Source organism: Macrotis lagotis, chromosome 2 (assembly GCF_037893015.1).
Source record: "Macrotis lagotis isolate mMagLag1 chromosome 2, bilby.v1.9.chrom.fasta, whole genome shotgun sequence".
Taxonomy (NCBI): Eukaryota; Metazoa; Chordata; class Mammalia; order Peramelemorphia; family Peramelidae; genus Macrotis; species Macrotis lagotis.
The window spans coordinates 266610416-266636292 of NC_133659.1; the positions used below are offsets into that span (position 1 = coordinate 266610416).

A 25877-nucleotide genomic window follows, 5' to 3' on the forward strand; every position below is an offset into this window, starting at 1 on the left:
ACTTTGAACTTTTATGCCAGTATATCTGACATTTTCTTGGCAAGGGCTTTTGTTTTAATCCTTCTCTTGTTCCAGACTCTTTCCCTAGAAAGTCTGGGAAGTTCAGTCTAGTAGTTTTATTTTTAAGTACCTGAAGTGTACATAGTTGTAATATGTATCATATCTTTTCATCACAACTGGAAAATTAAAAAGAAAGTGTGCTATGGTAAAGGGAAGGAATATCAAAGGATATTGTAGGCAGTGTGATACTATAGAAGCAATACTGAAAATGAAATGGTAGTCCTGGGTTCAAATCCTGCCTCTTCTGTTTAATACTTTGGGTGATATTGGAGAAATCACTTAATTTCCCTGGTTGCATTTTTTTCCTCCTTATTTGTAAAATGAGGAGCTAGATGATTCAAAGGTCCCTTCCAGTTCTAAACTTATGATCTTTCTTATGTCAAGAACTCACAAGAACATGTAGGAGTCTAGTTGCTACCACCAGGAAACTTGTACCAATTATTAATCCGTTTTTCCTTATAGATCTTGCAAAAAACAGTTAAGAAATCTATCCATTTAATTAAGGCAAATATACTAAGCACTCATATGTTTGGTAGATTAGCTAGATGGCTTTGGACATTTATTAGATGTGCATCCCTCAGAAAATCACTTATCCCTGTTTGCCTCAGTTTCTTCATCTGTAATTGAATTGAAGAAGGAAATGGTGAATACTCCCAGTATCTTTGTCAAGAAAATTCCATATAGTGATCATGAAGAGTTGAATACAGTTGAAATGATTGAACAACAGCACTGTGCTAAGCATGGAGAATTCAAAGAATGGGAAAAAAAAGTACCTATCCTTAAGGAACTTATAATAGAGATGACAACAGGGAGATAGGTACATAGAGAGTAGATAGAAAGGAAATCTAAGTGGGGAAGGGTACAAGTGGAGGTGACTAGAAAGGTCTCTGTAGAACTTAGTATTTGAGTATATCCTTGGAGATGGAGGTGAGGAGACAGAGCATTATAGCAATGGGGGTCAGTTTATATATAGATACAGAGATGGCAAATGAAATTTCATTCCTGAAGAAGAACAAGGACAGTAGGGCTGGCCATTCCTTGATTGGTTGGATCATAGAGTAATGGAAGGGAAGTCAAGTGTGAGAAGACTGTGAGGGTATAAAAGGATCAAGTTGTGAAGACCTTTGAGTATCGAAGGACTTTCTATCTGATAGTCAATGAAAAAGGGAACCACTAGCTTTTATTATAATGGCCTCTATATAATCTACAAGAAAATTTCCCTTAATATTCTTGTTTGGTCTTTGTTTCTAAGATAAAAATTTTCAACAACAAGAAAATAATGCAAAATTTCCCCTTTATTGATGATTCTCCTGGTTTGTTAACAGCTAGTTAAATATCACCTAAACAGAAAGGTGCAAATAAGTATTTTCCATTTTTGCAAGTAGTGGTGATGGTGGTGGTGGTGGGGTAATAGGTAAGGAATGGATAGGAGAGAGATCTAGAAGGAAAAATGTAAAGAATTTGATGACTGACAGAATAATTAAATTACATAATGAAAAGGGAATCATTCTCATCCTGGTTTAGATGGATTTATTTTGAGACAGTGAAAGCAAATTATTCACTTCATGTGTGAAACTTTAATCCATTTACTCTCTTTTTTTTTTTTTTTTTTGCTTTTCAGAGTGACCCTTTCTTTTTCAATTAGACATGGGCATTATATTTATGATTTTTCTTCACAACTGCTTGTCTTGCCTCTTAGGAATGTACTAAGTTCTCTTGATTAAATAGAATAAATTTATGTAACACAATGATACTTCTGTGATAGAACTGATCCCTGATGCCATTATTATAATTTTGTAGGAAGTTTAAAGGAATTGGATGTTTATGCCATCAATGTAGGATAGTCACTTCACTAAAGCAACTAGAGAAGTCATATTGTAAAACTTGATGTTGCAATATTACACATGTAGAAAATGAGTTTTATGACTTAATACACTCAGGGAAGTTTTCCTGCTTATATTCCATACCACCCTTGACACCATTTACCAGTCTCTCTCAAGGCCACTATGTTTATGTTTCTGGAAGGAGACATGGCAGTGAGATTTGAATGGTAAGGGAGAATTGATCTAGTAGGGCATTTCTTCACATTTGTTTTCTTTATTCATTAGGAACAAACCTAAGTTTCACTCATAATGGTATTCATTCATTCACTGATTCATTCTTCATTTGACGTAAGGCACTATGCCATACAATGGAATACTAAGATGAAATACTAATACTAAGATGAAATAAGTCATCATTCTTGCTGTCTCCAAACACAAATATTCATTCTAATTGTGAAAAGGATCTTTAATATTTTGATATTTGAAACTTACAAATAGATTAAACTTGAATACAGTAAGAATAAAAATAATAGAAAACAAGAGAATGTATGGTATAATGGTGAGGGTCTCTTGGTAATCAAGAGTTCTATCTCTGTCTCTGACTAACGTTAGTCGTGCTACCATGGAAAGGTCACTTAATGCCCCAGACAACTCTTTTAGATGCTAAGCTACAGACGATTTGTTTCTCTACATTACTTGAATAAGTTTTCACACAGGGATTTCCCTATATCATTGAAATCACAGGCCTGTACTTCCTCCCATTGCCAAGCTGATATTTAAAGGTGCTTCAAGGTCTGAGAAGCAATATATGTATATTTGATAACTGATCTATTACTATCCACATTATATAGATCAGTAAACTGAGGCCCTAAGAAGTTAAAGTTTCCCACTATCATATGATTAATAAATATATATGAATGGATGAATGAATGCATAGATGGACAGACAGACAGCTAGCTAGCTAGATAGACAGACAGACAGATAGATAAGATGAAAATCTGATGCAGGATTCAAATCAAAGTCCAAGTCCAGGACTCTACCTTACATCACATTGTCTTCTTTCCTTATGCCTTGTTTTTTAGCCAAACAACATATTAATGAATATGGCAATTAGAAGGACTAGAATGAACTTTAGAGATCATGTGGTGTAATTCATTTTACTTCATAAAGCTTCATAAAGGCTAAAATGCTTTCAAAGGTCATATATTTAATAAGAAGTGCAGCTGGGACTAGAACCCAGATCTCTAATTAATGGTGACAGAGGAAATTTTATCTTCTCTAGCAGGTAGATGAGTAAAGAACAGTTCAAAACATTCAAGTGAAAGAATGGAAGAGAGGATCCTAAATGAAAGAATAAATTAATCAATAAGAATTTATTATTAGCTGTGTGAACCTGGGCAAGTCACATAACATCTCATTTTCTCCATTTGTAAAATAGGAATAATAAAATATCTCACCTCCCAGAGTTATTGCAAGAATAAAATGAGATAATGTTTGTAAAGTACCTTATAAATTTTGAAGTGCTGTGAAAAATGCTAGCTTTTATTATGTTGTTTTTCTATTGTTTCGGTTGTTTTGACCCCTTTCTGACACCACTGGGGATTTTCTTGGCAAAGATACTGGAGTGATTTGCCATTTTCTTCTCCAATAGATACATTTTTTTTTCAGATAATCAGTGGGTATGTGATTTGCCTAGGGTCACACAGCTAGTATCTGAGGTTATATTTGAATTCAGGTCTTCCTGACTCCATTTCACTGAACCATAGACTACTTCTATTATTATGATAGAAGCCTAATTATTCATTTTACTTTTTCATAGTACTGACTGCCTAATGACAATGTTGTAGACCAAAGCAAGATTCTGGATGAGGAAATTTATCTTCTGTCCTTCTGAAGGTCTGAAACCATATTTTCTGGATGTTTGCTTGTATATTATATAATTAGATAAAGTGTTGGTTTAAGTGCTATTTATACATTAGGGATTGGAGGAGATACAAATGAGGCTTAGTTTTTGTATTGAACATCTGCTCTATGAATTATGTACTCGACTTCAAAACTTAAGACAAAGAGAACAATAATGGGAAAATGGAGATCTGGTAAAAGCAAGCTAGAGAAATGGTATAATCACTGAGTTGAAAGGGACATTTGAGATCACCTTATGAAGTCCCTGAAGTAGGGGTCCCTACTGTAATATCTTCAGCAAGTGGTACTCGAGCCTCTTTCTGAACCTTTCCAGTTTAGGGATGTTCAGTATTTCCTGCAGTCACAGATCTAATTTCTTAATAGTCTTAATTGTGTGACTTTTCAATGAATCAGTGAACAAGTATTTATTAAGAGCTTACTAGATGCTGAATATACTACTAAGATTTGGGAATGCAAGGAAAGGTAAAAGGCAGTCCCTGATTTCAAGGAGCTCATATTTTTATGGGAGAGACAACCTGTAAATAACTTTGCATGTATGTTTCATATATATATATATGTATATGTATATATGTGTATATGTGTGTGTGTGTGCTTCTGTATATGTTTGTTGAATTCATGCTTATCTTACACAGAACACTGCTTCCTTCACCCTTAGACCATTAGCTATAGTTTTTTTAAACACCTAACCTTTTTTGGGGGGTAATAGGGTTAAGTGACTTGTGCAAGTTCACATGGTTAGGTAATTATTAAGTGTCTGAGGTTGGATTTGAAATTAATTCCTCCTGACTCAAGCGCCAGAGTTTGAATCCAGCCTCAGACACTTGACTCAGGCACACTGGTTGTGTGACCTTGGGCAAGTCACTTAACCCTGACTGCCTCTCATCCAGGGCCATCTCCAGTCATTCTGATTCATATCTGGACACTGAATCTAGGCTCTGGAGGAGAAAGTGAGGCTGGTGAATTAATGCATCATCCCTCTTACTCAAATCCAATTCATATGGTCATGGCATCACCTCCCTGATGTTATGATCTTCTTCAAAAATGAAGGACAAACATTATTAGTTATAATCTACTCCATGGAGAATATCTTTTCCCTTGTCTTCTCCCTCCTCATTATAATAACTATTCATAAATTTGAGAAAGTTAATCATGCCCTGATTTTCTATTCCTCTAATTACTAAGCCTTCTCTTCCCAGTTCTAAATGTCCCCACTTTCTCTACTTTGGGAAGCTTTCAGTAGCACTGACTTTATATAGATGCATTTCTTTTTTTTTTTTAGGTTTTTGCAAGGCAAATGGGGTTAAGTGGCTTGCCCAAGGCCACACAGCTAGGTCATTATTAAGTGTCTGAGACAGGATTTGAACCCAGGTACTCCTGAGTCCAGGGCTGGTGCTTTATCCACTGTACCACCTAGCTGCCCCTATAGATGCATTTCTAAGTAAAGTGACTTTCCCTCTGAACTTGATGTTGAATTAAACACTATAAAGGGGTAGTTCTATTTATTGAAATCCTACAATAATTCCTTTCTATAAAGGGAAAAATTTTATCTTATATTGTCAAAGACTGTTGTCAATTAAGTCCTACCAAATTAGAAAGGTTTTGAGGACAGGCCTGATGATTGGGTTATAATGCCAGACTCAGACAAGTTGTGGTGCTAACTAACCTATATCCAGTATAATGAACTGGTCTGAGTCAAAGGGTTTAAACAAAGATTTATTTTTACTAAAATCTTTCCAGTTAGGTAGAAGCAATTCTTAATATGATTTAAAAGTAGTTGAGAAGATTTAAAACAACAAAATCTGGCAGGTCAAAAAATAGTCAGCAAGGGGTCTCAGGAGGTATTTACTAAAATCTCAAAAACTACTTTTACACTCCTCTTGCTCAAATGACCCACTACTAGGGCCCAGATCAATCCAGCTTGGGGCAATATTAATTTCAATGATATTAGCTCTACATCACAGCTTTCTTGCTAGGTGCCAGCTAATGTTGTAGAAATAGGCCAGAAGGGTGGTTAACTTACATCTCCCCAATCTGTGGCCCACTCTACCAGCAAAAGTCCTAGATATTCATCACCACAACACCCCCTAGCTCTCAAATTTTGAAACCTTCTAGGAGATATAGATTACAACCTGCTTCATTGGAGAAATAGGACTATATGGTCATTAGAATTCATTATGAGGTTTCTAATTATGTAGATATTTATAAATAAATTGTGAATAAATGAGCCAATAAATATAAGAATATCAATATTCTCAGATGCCATATTAGTAATTCACACTACAATGGAAACAGAAATGGAACATGTTAACAACCTAATTCCTTCCATAATTGTGATGTCTGAAAGACTTAATTTTCTTACAAGAGATCCAGACCTGTGATATTTGCTACTTTGACAATTCAGAAGAATCACAAGTGATTAAACAGCTCAGTGAGTTCATTCTATAAGACCTGCCTCTATAGTGACAAGAACTATTATTTCTGAATGTCTTGTTACTGATACAAACATTTCCAGGTGAAATTAAAAGACTAAATCAATCAATCAGGTCCAATTCACTGGCAAATGTGTAGTTAGGCTGTGACTAAATTTGAAAGTGGGTTCAGAAACACTTCCATACCTCTCCTGAAGTCCTACAGGCTTCATTTTGAAAGGCGATGGACTGGCAGTAATAGCAGGTTTGATCTCAGGAGTGCATCGGCCTTGGGAATCCACTATGACATTCACCACTTTAGGGGTGTGCTCAGGTTGGACCATGCTGTTGACCGTCTTTGTATCAGATTGGGTGGCCTGTAATGGGATGGGGGATAGGTGGATCTCTTGGTTTTTCTGCTTGTCTTGTCTCAGAGACAACTGGAATTTTTCTTTTAATCGGTACAGAACCTGTAAAGAGAGAAAAACAGAATAGCAATTGTTCTCCTACTGATGAAAAAAAATCAGAGGAATATAAAAGAATGTCTTCATCATTCCTCTGCCTTACTCTGCATCAAACAATAAAGCAAAATGAGATTCATTTGTTTAAATAAAGAAATGTTTTATGCATTATTTCTCAATTACTAGTGTGAATTTTCCCACAATGATATTTGTACTATTATTTACTGTACAAATAACACATTAATTAAACAAGCATATGGATTTCTGGAAGTAAACTGGTTTATTTTTATAATATCAGTATATTTCACTATTTTTAATTGATAAAAGAGAAATGAGGAAGAAAACTCTCACAAAATATATGGAGGAAATGTATCTTATATGAGAGTAGTGGGGAGCAGCATAATATAATGGAAAGAACCCTGACTTTGGATGGAGGAGACATCGTTTTAAATGGATGTTGTGCTTTGTTATTCTACAAGTGATTTTGGAGCTTGTTACCTCCCTTTTCCTTTAACTTCTGCATCTTAAAAATGAGGGACTCAGACGACATGATCTCTAAGGAGTTTTCTAGATTTGTGATCCTATGCTTGTATAAAAATAGCAAATGGAGTAAAATTCTTTAAAATATTTTGTTTTTTTTCCTACACCTGTGATATTACTGCTCAAGGAAATTGGAAGAATGAAAATTCCTTTGACCATCATGGATCAGCAGCTTTTCTGTATTCTTTTGCAACAACTGCATCCTGCCTAGGATCCTTTGCATCTTCCTTGGAATATATCACATTTTTACATAAATACTTATTCACTGAAAAACTAAAATTGATGAAAGTATCAGTGAAGACTGAACAAACTTTGAACTTAAAAATGGAAAAGCAGATACTTCTAAATGAAAGATATGACTATCACCATATTCTTATTCAAATATTAAAAGACCAGAAAATAGAGGGAACAACCTGTTCCAAGTCAAAAGACAATTTTTCTGCTGGAATACTGAGGAGTTTTGTTTTTAAACTGTAGAATTAAAAACAGTAAAGTTGAAAAACACTCAAGCTGAATAGGACCCAAGGAGTGGAATTTTAAAATACTGATTGCCTTCATCTTCCAATAACCCACTCAAAATGCTTTGTCCATACCCCACTAAAACAAACCACACATTAGGACAATATGAATTGAATGATTCATCTTTAGGAGACTCATTCCAACTGACTGAAAAACTAAATTGTATTCCTACAACTTTTATTAAAATATGCTAGAATGTTTTTTGAAGCAAACAAGTCATTTTCCTGAGTAACAAAATAATACTTTTGTTCAACAATGATTCAAGTCAACAAACATTTATTATACTCTTACTATGTGTAAAATACTGTCCTAGAAATATAAAAGTAAACATGATTCAAGTCCTATTTTAAGGGAGCTTTTAACATAATAGAGGGGAAAGATGCATAAACAAGTAGTTATGCTATAAAAACACCTTCACAGTCCAATACCTCATCATTTCATGAAGGTGACCTTGAGCAGGTGTACAAGCTTTAGCAGGTTCTACCATTCTTTTTTTTTCTTTTAGGTTTTTGCAAGGCAAATGGGGTTAAGTGGCTTGCCCAAGGCCATACAGCTAGGTAATTATTATTGAGTGTCTAAGGCCAGATTTGAACTCAGATACTCCTGACTCCAATGGGTGGTGCTCTATCCACTGTGCCACCTAGATGCCCCTCTACCATTTTTAAAAAAAATTTTTTAAATTTTATTTAAGGCAATGGGGTTAAGTGACTTGCCAAAGGTCACAAAGCTAGTCAATTATTAAGTGTCTGAGGCTGGATTAGGTTCTACCATTCTTGAAAAGCTTTTAGAATGATTCTAGTAATAGACTCATTTTCCCCTCAAAATTGAGGAAAAAGTAAGAAAGGCTCTCAAGTCTCTGGGAAAAACTTCTTAGGAGAATATGGACAAGAGTCTTAGAAGCTGGAAAGGCATCAATAGAGTAAGACTTGCATATCACTGTAGGAGTCATCTAGATCAATGGTATCAAAAATGCATTCTGAATATTTTGAGTACAAGAGAGAATATAATACAGTAATTGAAGAGGACCAGTCCAAGAAAAATACTCTGAGGTAGAAACTAGAGAGTAGGAGGAAGTAGGAGGATATTACAGAATGCACTTCATAAAAGAGGTAACATATGATATAGGCCCTATAGGGAGATTTAAAACTAATGCTTTCTCTCGTTGACTTTTTCCTGGACCATTTTGTCTAGAAAACTCTTTCTTATTTCACCATAGCCTACCTTGTGTTATACTTATCTTTGTACAAAATGTAACTATAACCAGAATGTAAGCTGCTCAAGGGCAGACTGCATCATTTTTTTTTATCATTACTTTTTCATTACCTAACAAAATGTCTCAAACAGAAGAGACGATAAATGTCTAATTAATGAGTGAGTAGGCAAAGGTTTGCTTCTAACAAAGATATAGAGATAAGAGGTGGCAGGACAAAAATATGATAAGGAGATTGACTAGGGAATAAGAGGGATAAATTGAATTTAAAGCTGGAAAGATATGTTGGAGAGACTTGAATAGCAGAATCAAGAGTGTATTCATCATTTGTTCAATTGGCAGCCCCTAAAACGGTCTTTTGATAATCAAGAAGAGTTATATGAAAAGCATTGCGAATTAGAACAATTATTTAGATGGTTATGTGAAGGATGGATTAAGTAGTGAATGGACTAGAGGCAGAAAGTCCTGTTAGGAGGTTATTATAATGGTCTAAATGAAAAGAAAAAAGAGGGTAATTGCAGGAGGGAATAGAAAGAAGATAGATTTGAGTTATGCTTTGAAGCGGCACAAAAGACCTGTATTGTGGGGCATCATGAGGGTTGAAATTGGAGTCCTAACTCTACTACTTACTTCCTGTATGATCTTAGGAAAATTATTTAATCTTTATAGGTCCTTATTGAGATGATATATTAGATGATTCCTAGGAATCTTTCTAGGTGGATAAAGTACTGGCCCTAGAATCAAGAGCACCTGAATTCAGGTCTGATGTCAGGATTTGAGTTCAAATCCAGCCTTCAGATACTTACTAGCTATGTGACCCTGGACCAGTCACTTAATCCTATTGACCTCATTTGTGAAATAAGTTGGAAAAGGAAATGGCAGAGCATACCACTATCTTTCTCAAGAAAACTCCAAATAGGGTCAGAAAGAGTCAGACACAACTGAAAACAACTCAACAACAAGAAGGGTCCCATCAGGCAGTAGTGTTCTGTAAATTTAGGAGTAAGCAATTGAATTTGTTAACTGATTGGAGGTGATTAGTAAGGTAGACTCAAAGATGACACAAGAGCCCCGATCAATGAAAAGATGGTGGTGTGCTAAAAAGTAAAAGGGAAGTTAGGGAGATGAGCAGTTCTTTGGTGTAAGAAGAATTCAAACTTGAACATATTGAGTTTGATGATTGGAAATCCCAACTATGACCGCTCAGTAGTTAGTTAGAAATATGGGACTATAACTCTATGGAGAAGCTGTATGGGAAAATGGAGATATGAGAAACTTCTATATAGAAATAATACATGAATGGGTAAAGAAATAAATGAAAGAGGTATTATTCAATCAGCAAAGGGAAGTCTTCCATGGGCTCTTTCTTCACTAGCATAAATAAAAATTAATCTCTGATTTTTGATATAAAGAGGTTAAATAACCATGTGGCTAATAAATGACACTGGAGGGATTTTCATAGTGGGTAGGGTACTAGAATTGGAATCAAGATGACATGGATTCAAATCTAGTATCAGATACTTTTTTAGCCCATGGGCAAGTCACACAAACTCTGTGTGAAGAAACTGGATGCGATGACCTCTAAGGTTTTTCTAACTCTAAATCTATAGCCTATGATCATTCCTCTATTGTTATTCCCAATTCCAATCTTGAAACCCCAGCCTCTATATAGAGATGGCAATTAGTGATAAATAATGATTGCATTGTAGATTTTGTAAATGCAGGTCTAAAGATATTAATTAGATTTGCTTGGATCATTTTCTTCTGAAGTGTTTATCAAAGAAAAAATATGAGAAATAAGAAATAGCCATTCTGCCTCAGTTATATCTCACTAGTCATTTATATTCATTTTTAAAATAAAAACAAAATTACCAAAAATCTTTCTCAATAGCCTTTAAACAAGACTGGATAAAGAAACTTTGTCCCATATTTTGCAATCAGTCATCTACTCATTTTATTATAGGTCATAGGTTAATTCTCTAATCACTCTTTGTCTGGCATGTGAAAGCAAATAGCTTTCATTGTGAAATAACTGAATAGGAAAGCTTGGAAAATGAATGAAGATGTTTATAAGCTACCCTTTAATAAGTAACCAGACGAATTCTCCAACATTCCTTATATCAAATAAACTCTTGGGATCCAAGAGGTTTGTCTCCAAATGAAACAATTAAATCCATAGAATTTCACCCTTTTCTTTTCCCAACCCCTCTGCAATCATTTTATATGGAAGGAAATCAATTCTGAAAGAGAAAAATTAGAGATGGGGAGATATATCTTGAGTGGAAATAAATACAGGTTGTCTTCATTTTCCAAAAAAAGGGATGATGATGATGTTTGAGTCTTCAAATTAATGAATTATAGGTCAGGAAGTTTAATTTAGATTTATGGCAAAAGTTCAAAGCAAATTAAAAAAGAGATGATTTGTGACTTAGGAAAGGCATTGGTGATGACTGTAAATCACTGTGGGCTGATACAAAGCAGGTCATACAAGACTAATCATACTAATATTTCCTTTTTTTAAAAAAAGCAATTTAAATTGGTAAATCAGGGGCATACCTTTGACATTACATATCTAGATTTCATCAAAGTCACTTGTCAGAATATCTTGTAGCCAACATTAGAGACAAGAGAGTTAGTTGATATCCCAATTAGACCTATTTAGGACTGGTTGGATATCCAAATCTAAGGAGTACTCAGTCAATGTCAAGAAACAGTAATGTAATAGAATATTTTCAGAGGCTTGTGTTTCATCTTAGCCTGTTAAAAATTCTATCCATGGGTCAGCTAGGTGGCACAGTGGATAGAGCACCGGCCCTGGAGTCAGGAGTATCTGAGTTCAAATCCGGCCTCAGACACTTAATAATTACATAGCTGTGTGGCCTTGGGCAAGGAATTTAACCCCATTGCCTTACCAAAAAAAAACCCTAAAAAATATTCTATACATAATTTTGACAAAAGTTGGAAATAAAATACGAAAAAATGTTTGCAAAAAGCTGAAGAATAAAGCTAGCATGCTGTATGATACCATTAGAACCTCAATTTGCTAGAACAAAAGAAATTCTAATAAGGAGAAGTTCAATAAGGTGAAATTCAATAAGGATAAATGTAAAGTTCTAGGCTTGTATTTTCTAAAAACAAGTTCAGAAGAGATATGAGAACATTGAGGAGTTTGGGGGGATAGGGAATCAAAAATGTCTTGCTGTGATTTTGTCATGGATTGTATGCTGTAACACATCGGTGGACATAAAGCCTGGTATCATTTTACACAGTATTTAATAAAAATATAAAGTTCAAGACAAGGGAGAGGAGAGTCCTAATATATACTGTAGTCAAAATATATTATATCTTGGGTTCCATATTTTTAAACACACTGACAAACTGAATCATGTATAGAGAAGGGACTAGGATGGAAATGATATTAGATATTATTAGATATCAAGATTAAGTCAAAAGAATTGGAGTTATTTAGTTTAGGGAAGTCTTAACAAGGACAGGATGGCTGTTTTTAGGCTATTAAAATTCTGGTTTTTGGAGGACAATGAATGTGTTATTTTATCCCAGAGAATGAACAACAGAAATGTGACAAGACAAAGAGATCCTTGGAGTAATATAAACTGCATTAGGGCAAGGCCTGTTTTATTTCTGTCTTTATATTTCTAGAGCATACTACATAACCTCATACATTTCTTACTGTGATTGGTTGATTATTCAGTCATATTCAACACTCCATGATCTATGGACTACTGAAAGCCAGGAATGTCAATCCTCCACTAATTCCCCAAATCTGTATAAGTTTATATTAATTGTTTCTAAGATACTATCTATACATCTTATCCTCTACTATCCTCTTTTCCTTTTACCTTCAATCTTTCCCAGCATCAGAATCTTTTCCAATGAACCCTATCTTCTCATGTGGTTAAAGGATTTAAATTCCAGTGTCAGTATTTATCTTTCCAATGAATTTGTTGTTTTGATTATTCATTTCAGTCACATCTGACTCTCGGAAGTACATTTGGAGTTTTGTAGGCAAAGATACCAAAGTGCCTTGCCATTTCCTTTTTTCAACTAATTTTACAGTTGAGAAAACTGAGGCAAAAAGGGTTAAGAGACCCCAGAGTCACATGGCTATCTGAGACCAGATTTGAACTCAGATCTTCCTGATTCCAAGTCTGGTGCTCTGTCCATTTACCATCTAACTGCCTCTTCCCATGAATAATTAGAACTAATTTCTTTAAGTATTGATTGATTTGCTATCCATGTTATCCAAGGATGGCAAACATTCAAAAACCTTTTCCAGCACCATAGTTGGGAATTTTGATTCTACCATAGCTTTCATTATAGTACAACTTTATACATTATTACTGGAAAAACCATGATTTTGATTATATGAACTTATTGGCAAGGTGATGTCTCTAATTTTTAGTATACTGGGCAGATTTGCTATAATTTTCTTTCCAAGAAGCAAGCATCTTTTAATTTCATGGCTTCAGTCACCTTCTGTAGTGATTGTTGAGCCCAAGAATATGAAATCTGATACTGCTTCCATTTCTTCTCCCTCTATTTATCAGAAAATAGTGTGACCAGCCCTTGTGATCATAGGGTTTCTTGGTTTATTTGTTTTTAATGTTAAGCTTTAAGCCAGCTTTTATACTGTCCACTTTCCTCTTCATCAAAGGCTTTTTAATTTTTATTCATTTTCTGCCATTACAGTGGTTTGCATATCTGAGCTTACTAATATTTTTCCTGGCAATATTAACTTTAGCATTTGATTTGCCCAGTCTGGCATTTCACATGATGTACTCTGCATATAAGTTAAATAAATAAAGTGACACTATACAGCCTTGTCACACTTCTTTCCCAATATTGAACTAATCACTTGTCCCATGCTTGGTTCTAACTTTTGCTTCTTGTCTCACATAGAGGTTTCTTGGGAGACAAGTAAATTGATCTGGTAATTTCTTTGAGCACTTGCCACAATTTGTTGTGATCCACACAGTCAAAGGATTTAATGTAGGCAGTGAAGCAGAAGAAAATATTTTTCTAAACTTCCTTGCTTTTACCATAATGGAGGAAATGTCAATTTGGTCTCTAGCTCCTCTGACTTTTTGAAAACAATCCTGTATGTCTGATAATTCTTAATTTGCATCTCGCTGAATCTTAGCTTGCAGAATCTTAAGTGCAATTTTTGGGTAGTTTGAACATTCTTTGGCATTGCCCTTCTTTAGGATTAGGATATAAAGTGACCTTTTCTGATTCAGTGGTCACTACTGAGTTTTCTAAATTTGTTGGAACATTGAGTGAAGAATTTCAACAGCATCATATTATAGGACTTTAAGTAGTTCAGTTGAATTCTATCACCTCCACTAATCCTATTGTTAGCAATGCTTCCACTAGACTTTACTCTCCAGGATGTGTTGCTCCAGGATATCTACCACACATGCTTATCAGTAATATTAAGAACTGTCTTAGAGGCAGCTAGGTGATACAGTAGATGGAGCACTAACCTTGGAGACAGGAGGATGGGAGTTTAAATCCAGCCTCAGTAAGAACTAGCTGTGTGACCCTGGGCAAGTCACTTAATACTGATTGCCTTATATCCAGGGTCATCTCCAGTCATCCTGATTCATATCTGGCCACTGGATCTAAGAGGGTTCTGAAGGGGAAAGTGAAGCATCCCATCACTTAAATCCAATGTGTTTGTCATGGTATCACCTCCCTGATGTCATGGTCTTCTTCAAGAATGAAATGTTATTATTAATATTATTATTATTATTATTATTATTATTATTATTATTATTATTATTATTATCATTAAGGTCTGTTTTATATGGTTCTTCTGTATATTTTTGTCACCTTTTCTTAATCTCTTCCATTTCTCTTAAGTCCCTGTTATTTTTGTATTTCATCATGAGCATTTTTGTATGAAACATTCCCTTGATATCTCCAAGTTTTTTGAAGAGACCTCTTGTCTTCCCTATCCTATAGTATTTTTCCTATTTCTTTGCATTGCTCCTTAAAAATAACTGTCTTTCCTTGCTATACATTAGAATTTTATCTCTCCTTGCTATACATTAGAATTTTGCATTCATTTGCTTTTTTCTTTTCCCTTTCTCCTTTCCCTTTCCTTAGCTAATTGTAAAGTTTCATCAGACATATGAAGTACTTAATAAAATTGCTGTCTCAGATGAATTGGGCTACCTCAAGAGAAAGGGTGCTCTGACAAAGTGGAGCTTCCAAGTTGAGGCTAAATAACTTCTTATGGGTGATGGTTTGGAGAATTCAGGACCCTGTCCCAATCTTGGAATTTTTTCCAAATCAAAGATTCTTTGATTCTATAAATTTCCCAAAGTCCCACAAAGAATTGCTAATTTATGCAGGATCATAGTATTGGGAGGTGGACTAGTCCTAGGAATGATCTAGTTCTAACTTTTTCACTTTAAAGAAGAGAAACTTAAGGTCTAGGGAAGTTAAACAGTTAAAGTTCATAAAGGTTATCATGGAATTATCTAATAAACCAATCAAATAGCACTTATTAATTTTCATTCAAGCACTTACAGTCATTGTCCGAGACTCTAGGGAAACAATGATTTTCTCTCTTTTCCCAGGGCTATGCATTTTTAATCACCTTAACTTCCATCATTCCAGTCAACATCTCAAATCTGCATGAATGCAGAAGGTATGTATTTTGGGGGGGACCAAAAAGAAGGAAGCAAATTTATAAGACTTACTGACCTATAACTAATACAGTTTGAATCAAATTTCAAGGGAAACATGATTTATAATTTCAAAACTCATTCAGAAATTAAGCCATAATGAACCAAAGAAGGGAGCATTTTTTCCCCCTGTGGATCTAGCCTGAATTTTTAAAAAAGGATTAAAAGTAAATAGGCCTGCATAAGGTAAAGAAAATAGAAAAGAAAAAAAAGTGAAAAGATGTAAAGAAAGGAACTCAATTTATAGCAAGAAAAGTATATATCAGGAAAAACATAAATAAAGAAGCAGAGATGGGAAGAAGCTAAAAAACAGCAATAAATACTTTTCAAAAAAGTAATAATGTTGAATAAGAAATATGTGAAAATATCATTTATATTATAAAATCATGTCTTTTATGATTAAAATATATTCAATAAATGTCAAAAAGAATGATATTAGTCTATTATCATGTAAAGTGATTTTAGCTATCTAAAAGTCAGGGATATGGGATAGAGAAAGAATAATACAGGGAGTCAATCTTGGAGTCAGGAAGACAATCAGGTTCTGCTAAACAATGTATATAACCCTGGACAAGTCATTTAACTTTTCAGTGCCTTGGCAATTCTCCATAACTAAATGATCTAAATGAGTTGCTTGTCTTTAATGCTTGAAGATCAAGAGCCAGAAGAGACTTCAGAGACCATCTAATACAATTCCCTTATTTTACAGGCAAGGAAACTGAGACCCAGGGAGAGTAAATAATTTGCTCAATGTCATACAGGTAATGAGATTGGAAATCATAGGTCTGGATATAAAAGAAAAAATAAGAGGGGTATTTAGGATATACTGAGTCATCCATACTCTTTGACTTGATCCCTCTGTGATTAGTGAAGTACAGATGAGTGGCTTTAATTGGCAATGAAGCTTGTGATGTAATTAGCCATATGAATTTCAGGTTAGAAACTGAATTTAAAATATGTTCCCTAAATAGTTTTTGTCAACTTTAAAAAGGGATAACTATAATTGTGTTGATGTTGTTTTTACAAGGCAATGGAGTTAATTGACTTGCCCAAGGTCACATAGATAAGTAATTATTAAGTATCTGAGATCAGATTTGAACTCAGGTCCTCTTGACTCCATTGCACCACCTAGTTGTCCCAGGATAATTATAAATTTTTAAAGACTTTTTTCTTTTTTTTTTCACTCTTATTAAGAAAGACACAAAATGTACAATGAAAAGAACATTGGCTCTAGAGAAAGGAGACTTGTATTGATACCCTGCCTCTCTATCTTTCTTACAGGGGTTAATTTGGGAAAATATTCTCTGAAATCTCCTTGGGTTTCAGTTTTTTCCCAAACATAAAATGAGGAAGTTAGTCTAGTGCCTTCTGAGGTCTCTCTTTCAGTCCTAGATCATCATCATCATCACTATTACAGCAGCAGCAGCAACTCACATTCGTGAAACATTCTTGAGTTTGAAAAATGCCTTGTATACCTACTCTAATGTGATCTTTATAATTTTTCAAGGGAGATGCTACTGTCTACATTTTATAAGAGACTTGTCCAAGGTCACACTGCTGGTGAGATTCAAACCCAGGTCTTCTTGATTCCAACTCTAGTATTCTATCCACCATGCCATCTGGTCTCATGGTCATCTCCTAAACTCTGTCAACCACAAACATATTTCATTAAATAATAAATTATATGGCAATATCCTAAAGCAAATTATACAAAAGCAACAATGACCTAGGCCACTGAGCATGCTTTTTGGTCTTAAGAAAATTATACAGCACTTTTTGTTTCAACTCATAACAACTAAGGAAATAAATTTTGGTCTGGCACGAAGATTATCGTTACTGATTTAACTTTCCAAAGCTTTTCCCACAGAGCCAAATAACACCGTTTTTTGTTCATTTTCTAAAAACTGTTTTCTAATCCCCCTGCCTTTTCCAATTCCCTCCCCTTCCCTCCCCAGGATGTTGCTACCTCCTCAAATGCTTTATAAACCACAAGCTGTATCTAAAGACTTCATGCGGATGACAAATGATGTTCTTTCTATTATTGATTCAAGTTAAAGAATTAATTATTCTTACTCATACATTCCTTCCACCTAGAACTGCCTGAATGGAATTGTAGTCGCCCATACACATTTTCTTGGAAAATTGTCGATGTCTGACGATTTGTCACCTCACCCACTCTACACTCTCTTTTGAGAGGTGCTAAACTAACCACATATTTGAAAATGTCAAGCATGTCTAATCGGGTGCCTGGAAGCATCTGTAAAACTCTGTTATTTGGAGAACATAAACAATATGCCACATTATGAAAAGGCAACCTAGTTTTAAGTTATCATGACAGAGGTGATATCTAAAATTTCTTTTCAACTCTAAAATTCTATGTTCCATTTTATTATCCCCCAGTTGCATCCATTTACCTACTCAATATCACCATAAAATCATATTCTTTTCAATTTTGTTGATTATGATTGAACTCTGTTAAGCATAATGGACACAAATAGAACATTTGTAGTTTTACTATAGTAATGTAATGATAGAATAAAATTATGAGTTAATTTCTTGATTCCCTTTGACATTGGGGGAATAAGAATCAAAAATGTTACAGTGGGAGAGCATAGTTGGTAAAAAATCACTTGAACAAGCCTCAAAACTTTCTTCAGAAGAAATGAATTAACTGAGACAATCAAATAGAAGCTGGCAAGCTCAACTTTATCATGAATCATTTCAAGTAGTTCAGAATCTTCCCAAATAAAAGGGCTAGACCTGATTTGTGATTTCATTGGTATAGGTGAAAAACCTTTTTATCAATGAATATTGGTACCTTTTCTGTATATTAGAGCTTTAGAGAGCTGCCTCAAAAATAGAAAGTTGGTGTGACTTCCCAGGATTACAGAGTTAATATCTTCCAAAGAGGCCTAAATCTAGGTCTTTGAGACTTTTAGGTAATTAGGTGGCACAATCTATAGAGTTCAAGACCTGGAGCCAAAAATATCCAAGTTTGACTCCTGCCTCAGATACTTCCTAGCTGGGTAACCCTGGGTAAGTCACTTAACTCTGCCTCAATTTCCTCACCTTTAAAGTGAGCTGGAGAAGAAAATGGCAAACCATTCCATTAAGAAAACCCCAAATGAGGTCTTGCAGAATAGGATATGACTGAAAATGACCAAAGAACAACAAAACTACAATATGCTTCCTTAAAAAAGTAATGTTTTTGAGGTGGCTAGGTGGCACAGTAGATAGAGCATTGGCCCTAGATTCAGGAGTCCCTGAGTTCAAATCTGGCCTCAGACACTTAATAAAGACCTAGCTGTGTGGCCTTGGGCAAGCCACTTAACCCCATTGCCTGGCCCCCCAAAAAAGGTAATGTTTTCTCCATCCTTGAAGGTGTTCAGAGACAGGCTAGATGATCACCTAAGTGTATATTATAGTGGGGATTCTTCTCAGGTTAAAATTGAACAAGACTGCTGAACTCCCATCTCTTGAATTTTGTGATTTTGAAGGACTTCAGTGAGGGAAAGCCCCATCTTCTATTACATTTTTGAATAACTCTAATTCTCAGGAAGTTTTTCTATATACTAAGTCTAAATCTTCCTCTCTCCAACTTACATGAATTTCCCTTTGTCTTTATGGGCCAAGCAAAACAAAGGTGTTATGCCTTCTATATGATAGGTTCTTCAAATATTTGAAAAGAATTATCATGTTCCCTATAAGTGTCTCTTCTCTAATCTGAACATTCTTCCAGCTCTTTCAGCCAGGCTTTAAAAGGGAAAGACCTTTCTTATCACCATAATACACAGCTAGGTGGTGCAGTGGATTTAATATTTACCCTAGAGTCAGGAGGATCTGAGTTCAAATGTGACATCAGAAACTTAATGGCTATGTGAACCTGGACAAGTCACTTAATACTGTTTGCCTCAGTTCCACATCTGTAAAATGAGGAGTAGATGGGTAACCACTTGGATATCTTTGCCAACTCAAATAGGCTCACAAAGAGTCAGACACAACAGAAATTGCTGAAGAACAAAAATCAATGCCAGTCCTTTGAGGAAAATGCATTTTTCTATATCAGAAATTCTCTTCATTCCATTTGTTCCTAAGTCAGAAATTCAGAATTATTGGGATAGAAAATGATATCTTATATAGTAGATCTTAATCTAATAATGTGACAAAAATATCTGATTTCAATTAGAGATAAAATCACAAGTACTGCTAATAATAATGTGATGTCACCTGTATTATTCTATTATCAATCTGAAAAATTAAAAAAAAAACAAAATTCAAGCACCCAAATAAGAAAACAAGTTCTAGTAATCTACATCTTCGAAAACTTTGCTTTGATAATATAAGATTTAGATGACATGATCTTTTAAGAAGGGTCATACTGGCTTAAAGCTATGGCCAATCTAGGTAGACATTCTGTTTTTGATGGCCTTTCTCCTTGAAAGCATCTACAGAGATATATGATTTAGAGCAGGTATTTACATACTTTTCCATGATGATAGAATTGTTTATATTAAACAAACAGTTTATACAAATTGATAGAACTCAAGATAAAATGTCTAAAATTATTCTAAATGCCTCCTTAAAATCAATGCAAAATTCATTTTTAAAAAAGCTCATCCATAGTTCAGGTTTATTAATTTGTTTTTGAAGTGCAGTTGATATAGAGTAACCTGCAAAATTTATTTTCATAATAATCTGTTATAGATTTGTCAGCAAAAACTTAGTCTTGTTATTATTGCCATTTGGGTTTTTTTGGTCTCTATTAAAAAGTCCATATATATATTTATATATAAATGCATATATTTTAATATGTATATGTTTATAGGTATATATATATGTGTGTGTGTGTGTGTGTGTGTGTGTGTGTGTGTGTGTGTGTATACATGTTGACATACACACACTCCTGACTTGCAAATTAAGAGGGAGTTTGGTATAGTGATAAGCTTTTTAACCTTTATTATGTCATGGAACCTTGAACAATATGGTATATAATAAGGATCTTTTTTTTTTTTAGATTTTTGCAAGGCAAATGGGGTTAAGTGGCTTGCCCAAGGCCACACAGCTAGGTAATTATTAAGTGTCTGAGGATGGATTTGAACTCAGGTCCTCCTGACTCCAGGGCAGGTACTCTATCCACTGCATCACCTAGTTGCCCCTGTATCTCTTCTTAAGATAATGTTTTTGAATATATAAAATAAAATATGTGGATTTACAAAGGAAACCATATTGAAATACAGTTATCAAAAATATTTGAAAAATTGTGATATAATAATTTATCTTGAGGTAGAACTAATGACTTGAGTAATTTCGAAGTAGTCCTGAACATAAATTGCAATAACTATAATGTGACAGGAAAATATCTGAGTTCAGTTAGAGGTAAAAATCACAAGGACTGCTAATAATAATGTGATTTGTCACCAGTATTAATAATTGAGGGAAATTCCAAATTTCCAGTGGATTATAGTGAAAATAAAGATGTTTGTCTTTTTGTTTTTCCCTTAATCAAATTCTCAAATCAGATTAAATCTATCCCCTTGGTATAGTGGATAACAACATTTGGGATTTGAAGTCAGAAAAATTTGGGTTCAAAGTCCATCGATTGCATTTACTAGGTGTGTAACCACTGGCAAATCACTTAACCATTGTCAGCCTGTTTCCTTCTCTAGAAAATGGGGATATAAATACTTGTAAGGGGAAGCTAGGTGGCACATTGGATAGAACACTGGCCCTGGAGTCAGGAGGACCTGAGTTCAAAAACAGCTTCAGACACTTAATAATTACCTATCCCTGTGATCTTGGGCAAGTCACTTAACCCCATTGCCTTGCAAAATCAAGCCCCCCCCCAAATACTTTTAGTACTTACATCATCAGATTGTTGGGGTACTATGATCATCTGGGTAATCATTCTATAAACTTTCATTTATTATTTACTCTTATTATTTTTGCTATTGTGTTTAACAAATGATTGAAAGAGGAAATGTTGTGTAAAGTAGATAGGGAACTGGACTTGGAATCCTGGTTTTAAATTCCTCCTTTGTCACTTACTAACTGTGTTACCCTGGGCAAGTCTTTTCACTTTTCTGGGCCTTGGCTTCTTCATATGTAAAATCAAGGGGATGGGGGGGGCATGGACTTGATTCTAAGGTCTATTTTGGCTCAAGATCTATAATCCTCTTAGGTCATTATCTGGACATTTTAAATGTGTACTCCCTAAAAAATTAGGATCCTTTGATTTAATAAAAAAAGGGAAAGAGGGGTTGAGAGAAAAATATGATTGAAATTTACAGAATAATGAAAGAATAAACAAGAATATTATTGCTGTTATTATAAATTATGCATAATATGCTTTATCTCACTCCTCCTTTCCACCTTTCTATACACACATATGTATACACAAATACATGATTGTGCTCACATGGAGACACACTCCCCTCTCTTTGCTCTTGTTGACTAATTATCTCAGAAAATTACCTTTAAAAATCTATTTTTAGAGTTTAAAAAATTTTAATCATAGATGAAAAGCAGAAGCAGAAGAATAGTGCATGGGATACATCAGGAGGTGAGAAAGGAAATGTCATAAGTTTTGAATTGACATGAGACATAATAAAAATCAATACCACCAGCTCCAAAATTTCCCTAAATGACCAGACATCCCCAACAGAAATATCCCTTTTTATCTTCCTCTAATTAAACATTTATTCTCAAGCACTATTATTCAAAATAAATAAAAATACATTTCTAGCTTTTGTCCTTTTGAATTGCGAGGATTATAACAATATTGTTCTCAATGCAATTCAATTCAGCAAAGCCGTTCCCTGTAATTTTTATTGCTGATGAATTGTTCCCACTATATCATGAGTTGAATAAAGCTATTGTGAACTTAATCAGTGAATCTACCCAACATTTTTTAAAATTTTTTAAAAAAAGATTTGTTTTTATTTATCTATCTATCTATCTATCTATCTATCTATCTATCTATCTATCTATCTATCTATTTATTTATTAGGTTTTTGCAAGGCAAATGGGGTTAAGTGACTTGCCCAAGGCCACACAGCTAGGTAATTATTAAGTGTCTGAGGTCGGATTTTAACTCAGGTACTCCTCACTCCAGGACTGATGCTCTATCCACTGCACCTAGCTGCCCCCCAACATTTCTAATATTGATTCTATGGGAAGATGAATTTCAAGTTCCACATAACTGGTTAACAAAATCAGCTTCTGGCATATACAAAGTTAGTGAATTGAGAATATGGTAATTGAGATAGTGATTCCATAAAGTTTCTACCCAATATGGGACATACTTTTTTATTTTATTTGTTGTAAACTTTCTTATCTTGTACTTTAAGAGGTATGAAATCAAATGATATAATATTTGCTCAACACTTAGCTTTGTAGGTACTGAATAAATGTCTATTTCCTTCTTTCCTCTTTACCTTTTTTCCTTAGGCATACTATCTTTTTGAACTGCTAAGATTCTTGAAATTTGTGACCATATCATTCTATTATTATTCTTCATATTCACATATTCACACAAGAATATTTTTAAAATTAAATGTGATTTTCCCTCCTTCCTCCCTCACATTGAAAAAAAAAGCAAAAAAGCCCAAATCCCTCTTATAAATGCTTCATTATTATTTTTAAAAGTTATACTAATCTTAATAACCAGCAAGAAATATAAACAATAAATAATAATGTTATGTGACATGAATCAGAGAATCTAAGAATTCATGAGAACATAGTTTTAGAGCTGGAACAATCTCAGTAGTCATCTAATCCAACCCATACCTGTTATATGCAAAATACCACACAAGCAACCATTCAACTTTTCTGGAAGACTTCTGGGGTGGGGGGGATCCAATATCCAATAATAACTACTAATAATAGATAATTTTATAGCACTTTAAAATTTGCAAAACCCTTCACATGCATTATCGTAAGTAATATTATATACCCACATTTCACAGATGAGGAAACTAAGAAACAAAGAAGTGATTACTTGGGGCGGCTAGGTGGTGTAGTGGATAAAGCACTGGCCCTGGGATTCAGGAGTACCTGGGTTCAGATTTGGCCTCAGACAGTTAATAATTACCTAGCTGTGTGGCCTTGGGCAAGCCACTTAACCCCATTTGCCTTGCAAAAAAAGTTTAAAAAAAAGAAGTTATTACACAACAGATGAATATTTGAGGTAGGATTTAAATTTGCATCTTTCTTCCAAGTGAAAACAACTGTTTCACCTACCCATAGGTCCTCTCTTCCTAGAAGAAATATTTTTCAGTTTCTTTGATCCTCATGTGAAAGGAGCCCAAGACCCTTCACAGTCTAGAGAACTTTCTCTCGATTTTCTTTAGTTTATCAAAGTCCTTCCTAAAGCATGATACCTTCATCTGAACAGAATACTCCATATGCTGACTACAGAAGAGTATAGGAAAACCAATAGGTCACCAAACAGTAACAAAATATCCTATTTGTTTATATTTAACTTGAATTTTTTTCAAAAGTCAAAAATTTTCTTCTTTTGTCAAAAGAAGATTTTGATATTTTTGAGAACTTCAATAACACAGGATATCCTAAATGCCTTAATGTAATTTAAAGTTGTTATGGCTTGTTGTTCAGTTGTATCCAACTCTTCGTGACCCTATGGACTATACTGTCCATGGGGTTATCTTAGCAAAGGTAATAGAATAGTTATTTCCTTCACCAGTGGATTAAGGCAAACAGAAGTTAGGTGACTTGCCCAGGGTCACACAACTGGTAAATATCTGAGGCTGAATCTGAACTCAGATCTTCCTGACTTTAGACCTGATACTTTTATCTACTAATCCACTTACCTGCCAATTTAAAGCTGAACTAAGCTTAAAATTGCAATAAGAATTTTGGTATATTCTATATTACAACCTTTGCCTTTTTAAACAGCCCAAACCTTTTTGTTTAAATATCCATGCAACTGACTGAATACAAAGTAAAACAACTAAAAGCTGAAATTCAAGATGATGGTATTGATGATAAGGGAAGAAGTAAAATGAAGTCCTCATTTTGGCTTCTAAGAAACTGATGAATATTTCTAAAGTGTCTAAATTAAATACACACACATATATTCCATAGTAAATGGCACTAAAACACATTTGCAAACATTCAATGGGATAGAATAAACTATGAAACTTGCAAAAATTAAAAAATTAAAATTGTTTCAATTTAAAGCTAAATTTTTAACTAATTTGGTACCAGTGAGAACAAACCAGTATTAAGTCTGAGGTGTGTTTAGATTTTGTTTCTGTAATTAGAGACAGATAAGTAATTAATTAGAATAATAATGAAAACAAAAAATTTGAATTTATAATTTAGATAATTGTTGTAGACCATGAATTAAACTAAAAGTGGCAGGGCATAGTGAATAAAGAGTTGACTTCAGTTTTAAGAGAACCTGGGTTCAAATTCTGCCTCAGTTTGACAGTTTGACTCTGTTCAAGTCATTTGACTACTCTGTACCCCAGACAACTTTCTCAGACTAATTTAATTTAGCTGATCTGCATTGCTAGAGGAAATTTCTCTCAAAGAGACTAACTCTATGCCTTCCCTCTCCAAAAAAAGAGAGAAAAAACAGGTATTAGAAGAATCTAAACATAAAATTGTAATTCAATACAATTGATGCAGAGAATGAGTATTATGGTTGAAATCATGTTTAGAGAATTGCAGAATGAAAAGGCATTAAGGGATCGTGACTTGTACAGATGCAAAAATACCCACACTGAAGAAATACAGGATATAACAAACCAGAGATGAAAATGAGTCTGTAATGGGTAACTTTGATTCATATTTTATGACCCTATTCTTACATTTCAGATGATGGTTTCCAAAGGCACTTTACAAAAACAGAATCAATCAATACTTGGGGGAGAGAGCCATAGATAGTTGGCAAGCACAAGGATTTGCTCTTTTCTTTACCTAGGAAGGAAACCATAAGTTTTACCTAAGTCAACAATCCAAGAAATAAATCCATTTCCTTTGCATGTGTTTTAGAACAATACTGTGTAGAAAAAATAAATAATGCAGCTAAGAATGTGCCTACCAGGTTCTAATGACATTGAGGGCTATGATGACCTCAGTAAATCACTTTCAAAAGCTTCACTCTCCTGGTTGATCAAGTTACTAAAATCCCCCAATGTAATTACAGTCTCATTACACTGTCCAGCATCCATAATTCCATAGGCTTTCCTAGAGTA

The 25877-nt window shown here is 34.3% G+C and overlaps 1 protein-coding gene across 1 annotated transcript in view; it reads right to left on the minus strand.

The window, feature by feature from the left end:
* Window positions 1-25877, minus strand: part of PTPRR (protein tyrosine phosphatase receptor type R) — a 311109-nt gene that overhangs the window by 134884 nt on the left and 150348 nt on the right. Inside the window, exon 4 of the mRNA XM_074226146.1 lies at window positions 6422-6684. Coding sequence (XP_074082247.1) covers window positions 6422-6684 — 263 coding nt within the window. The remainder of the gene's footprint in view (window positions 1-6421; window positions 6685-25877) is intronic.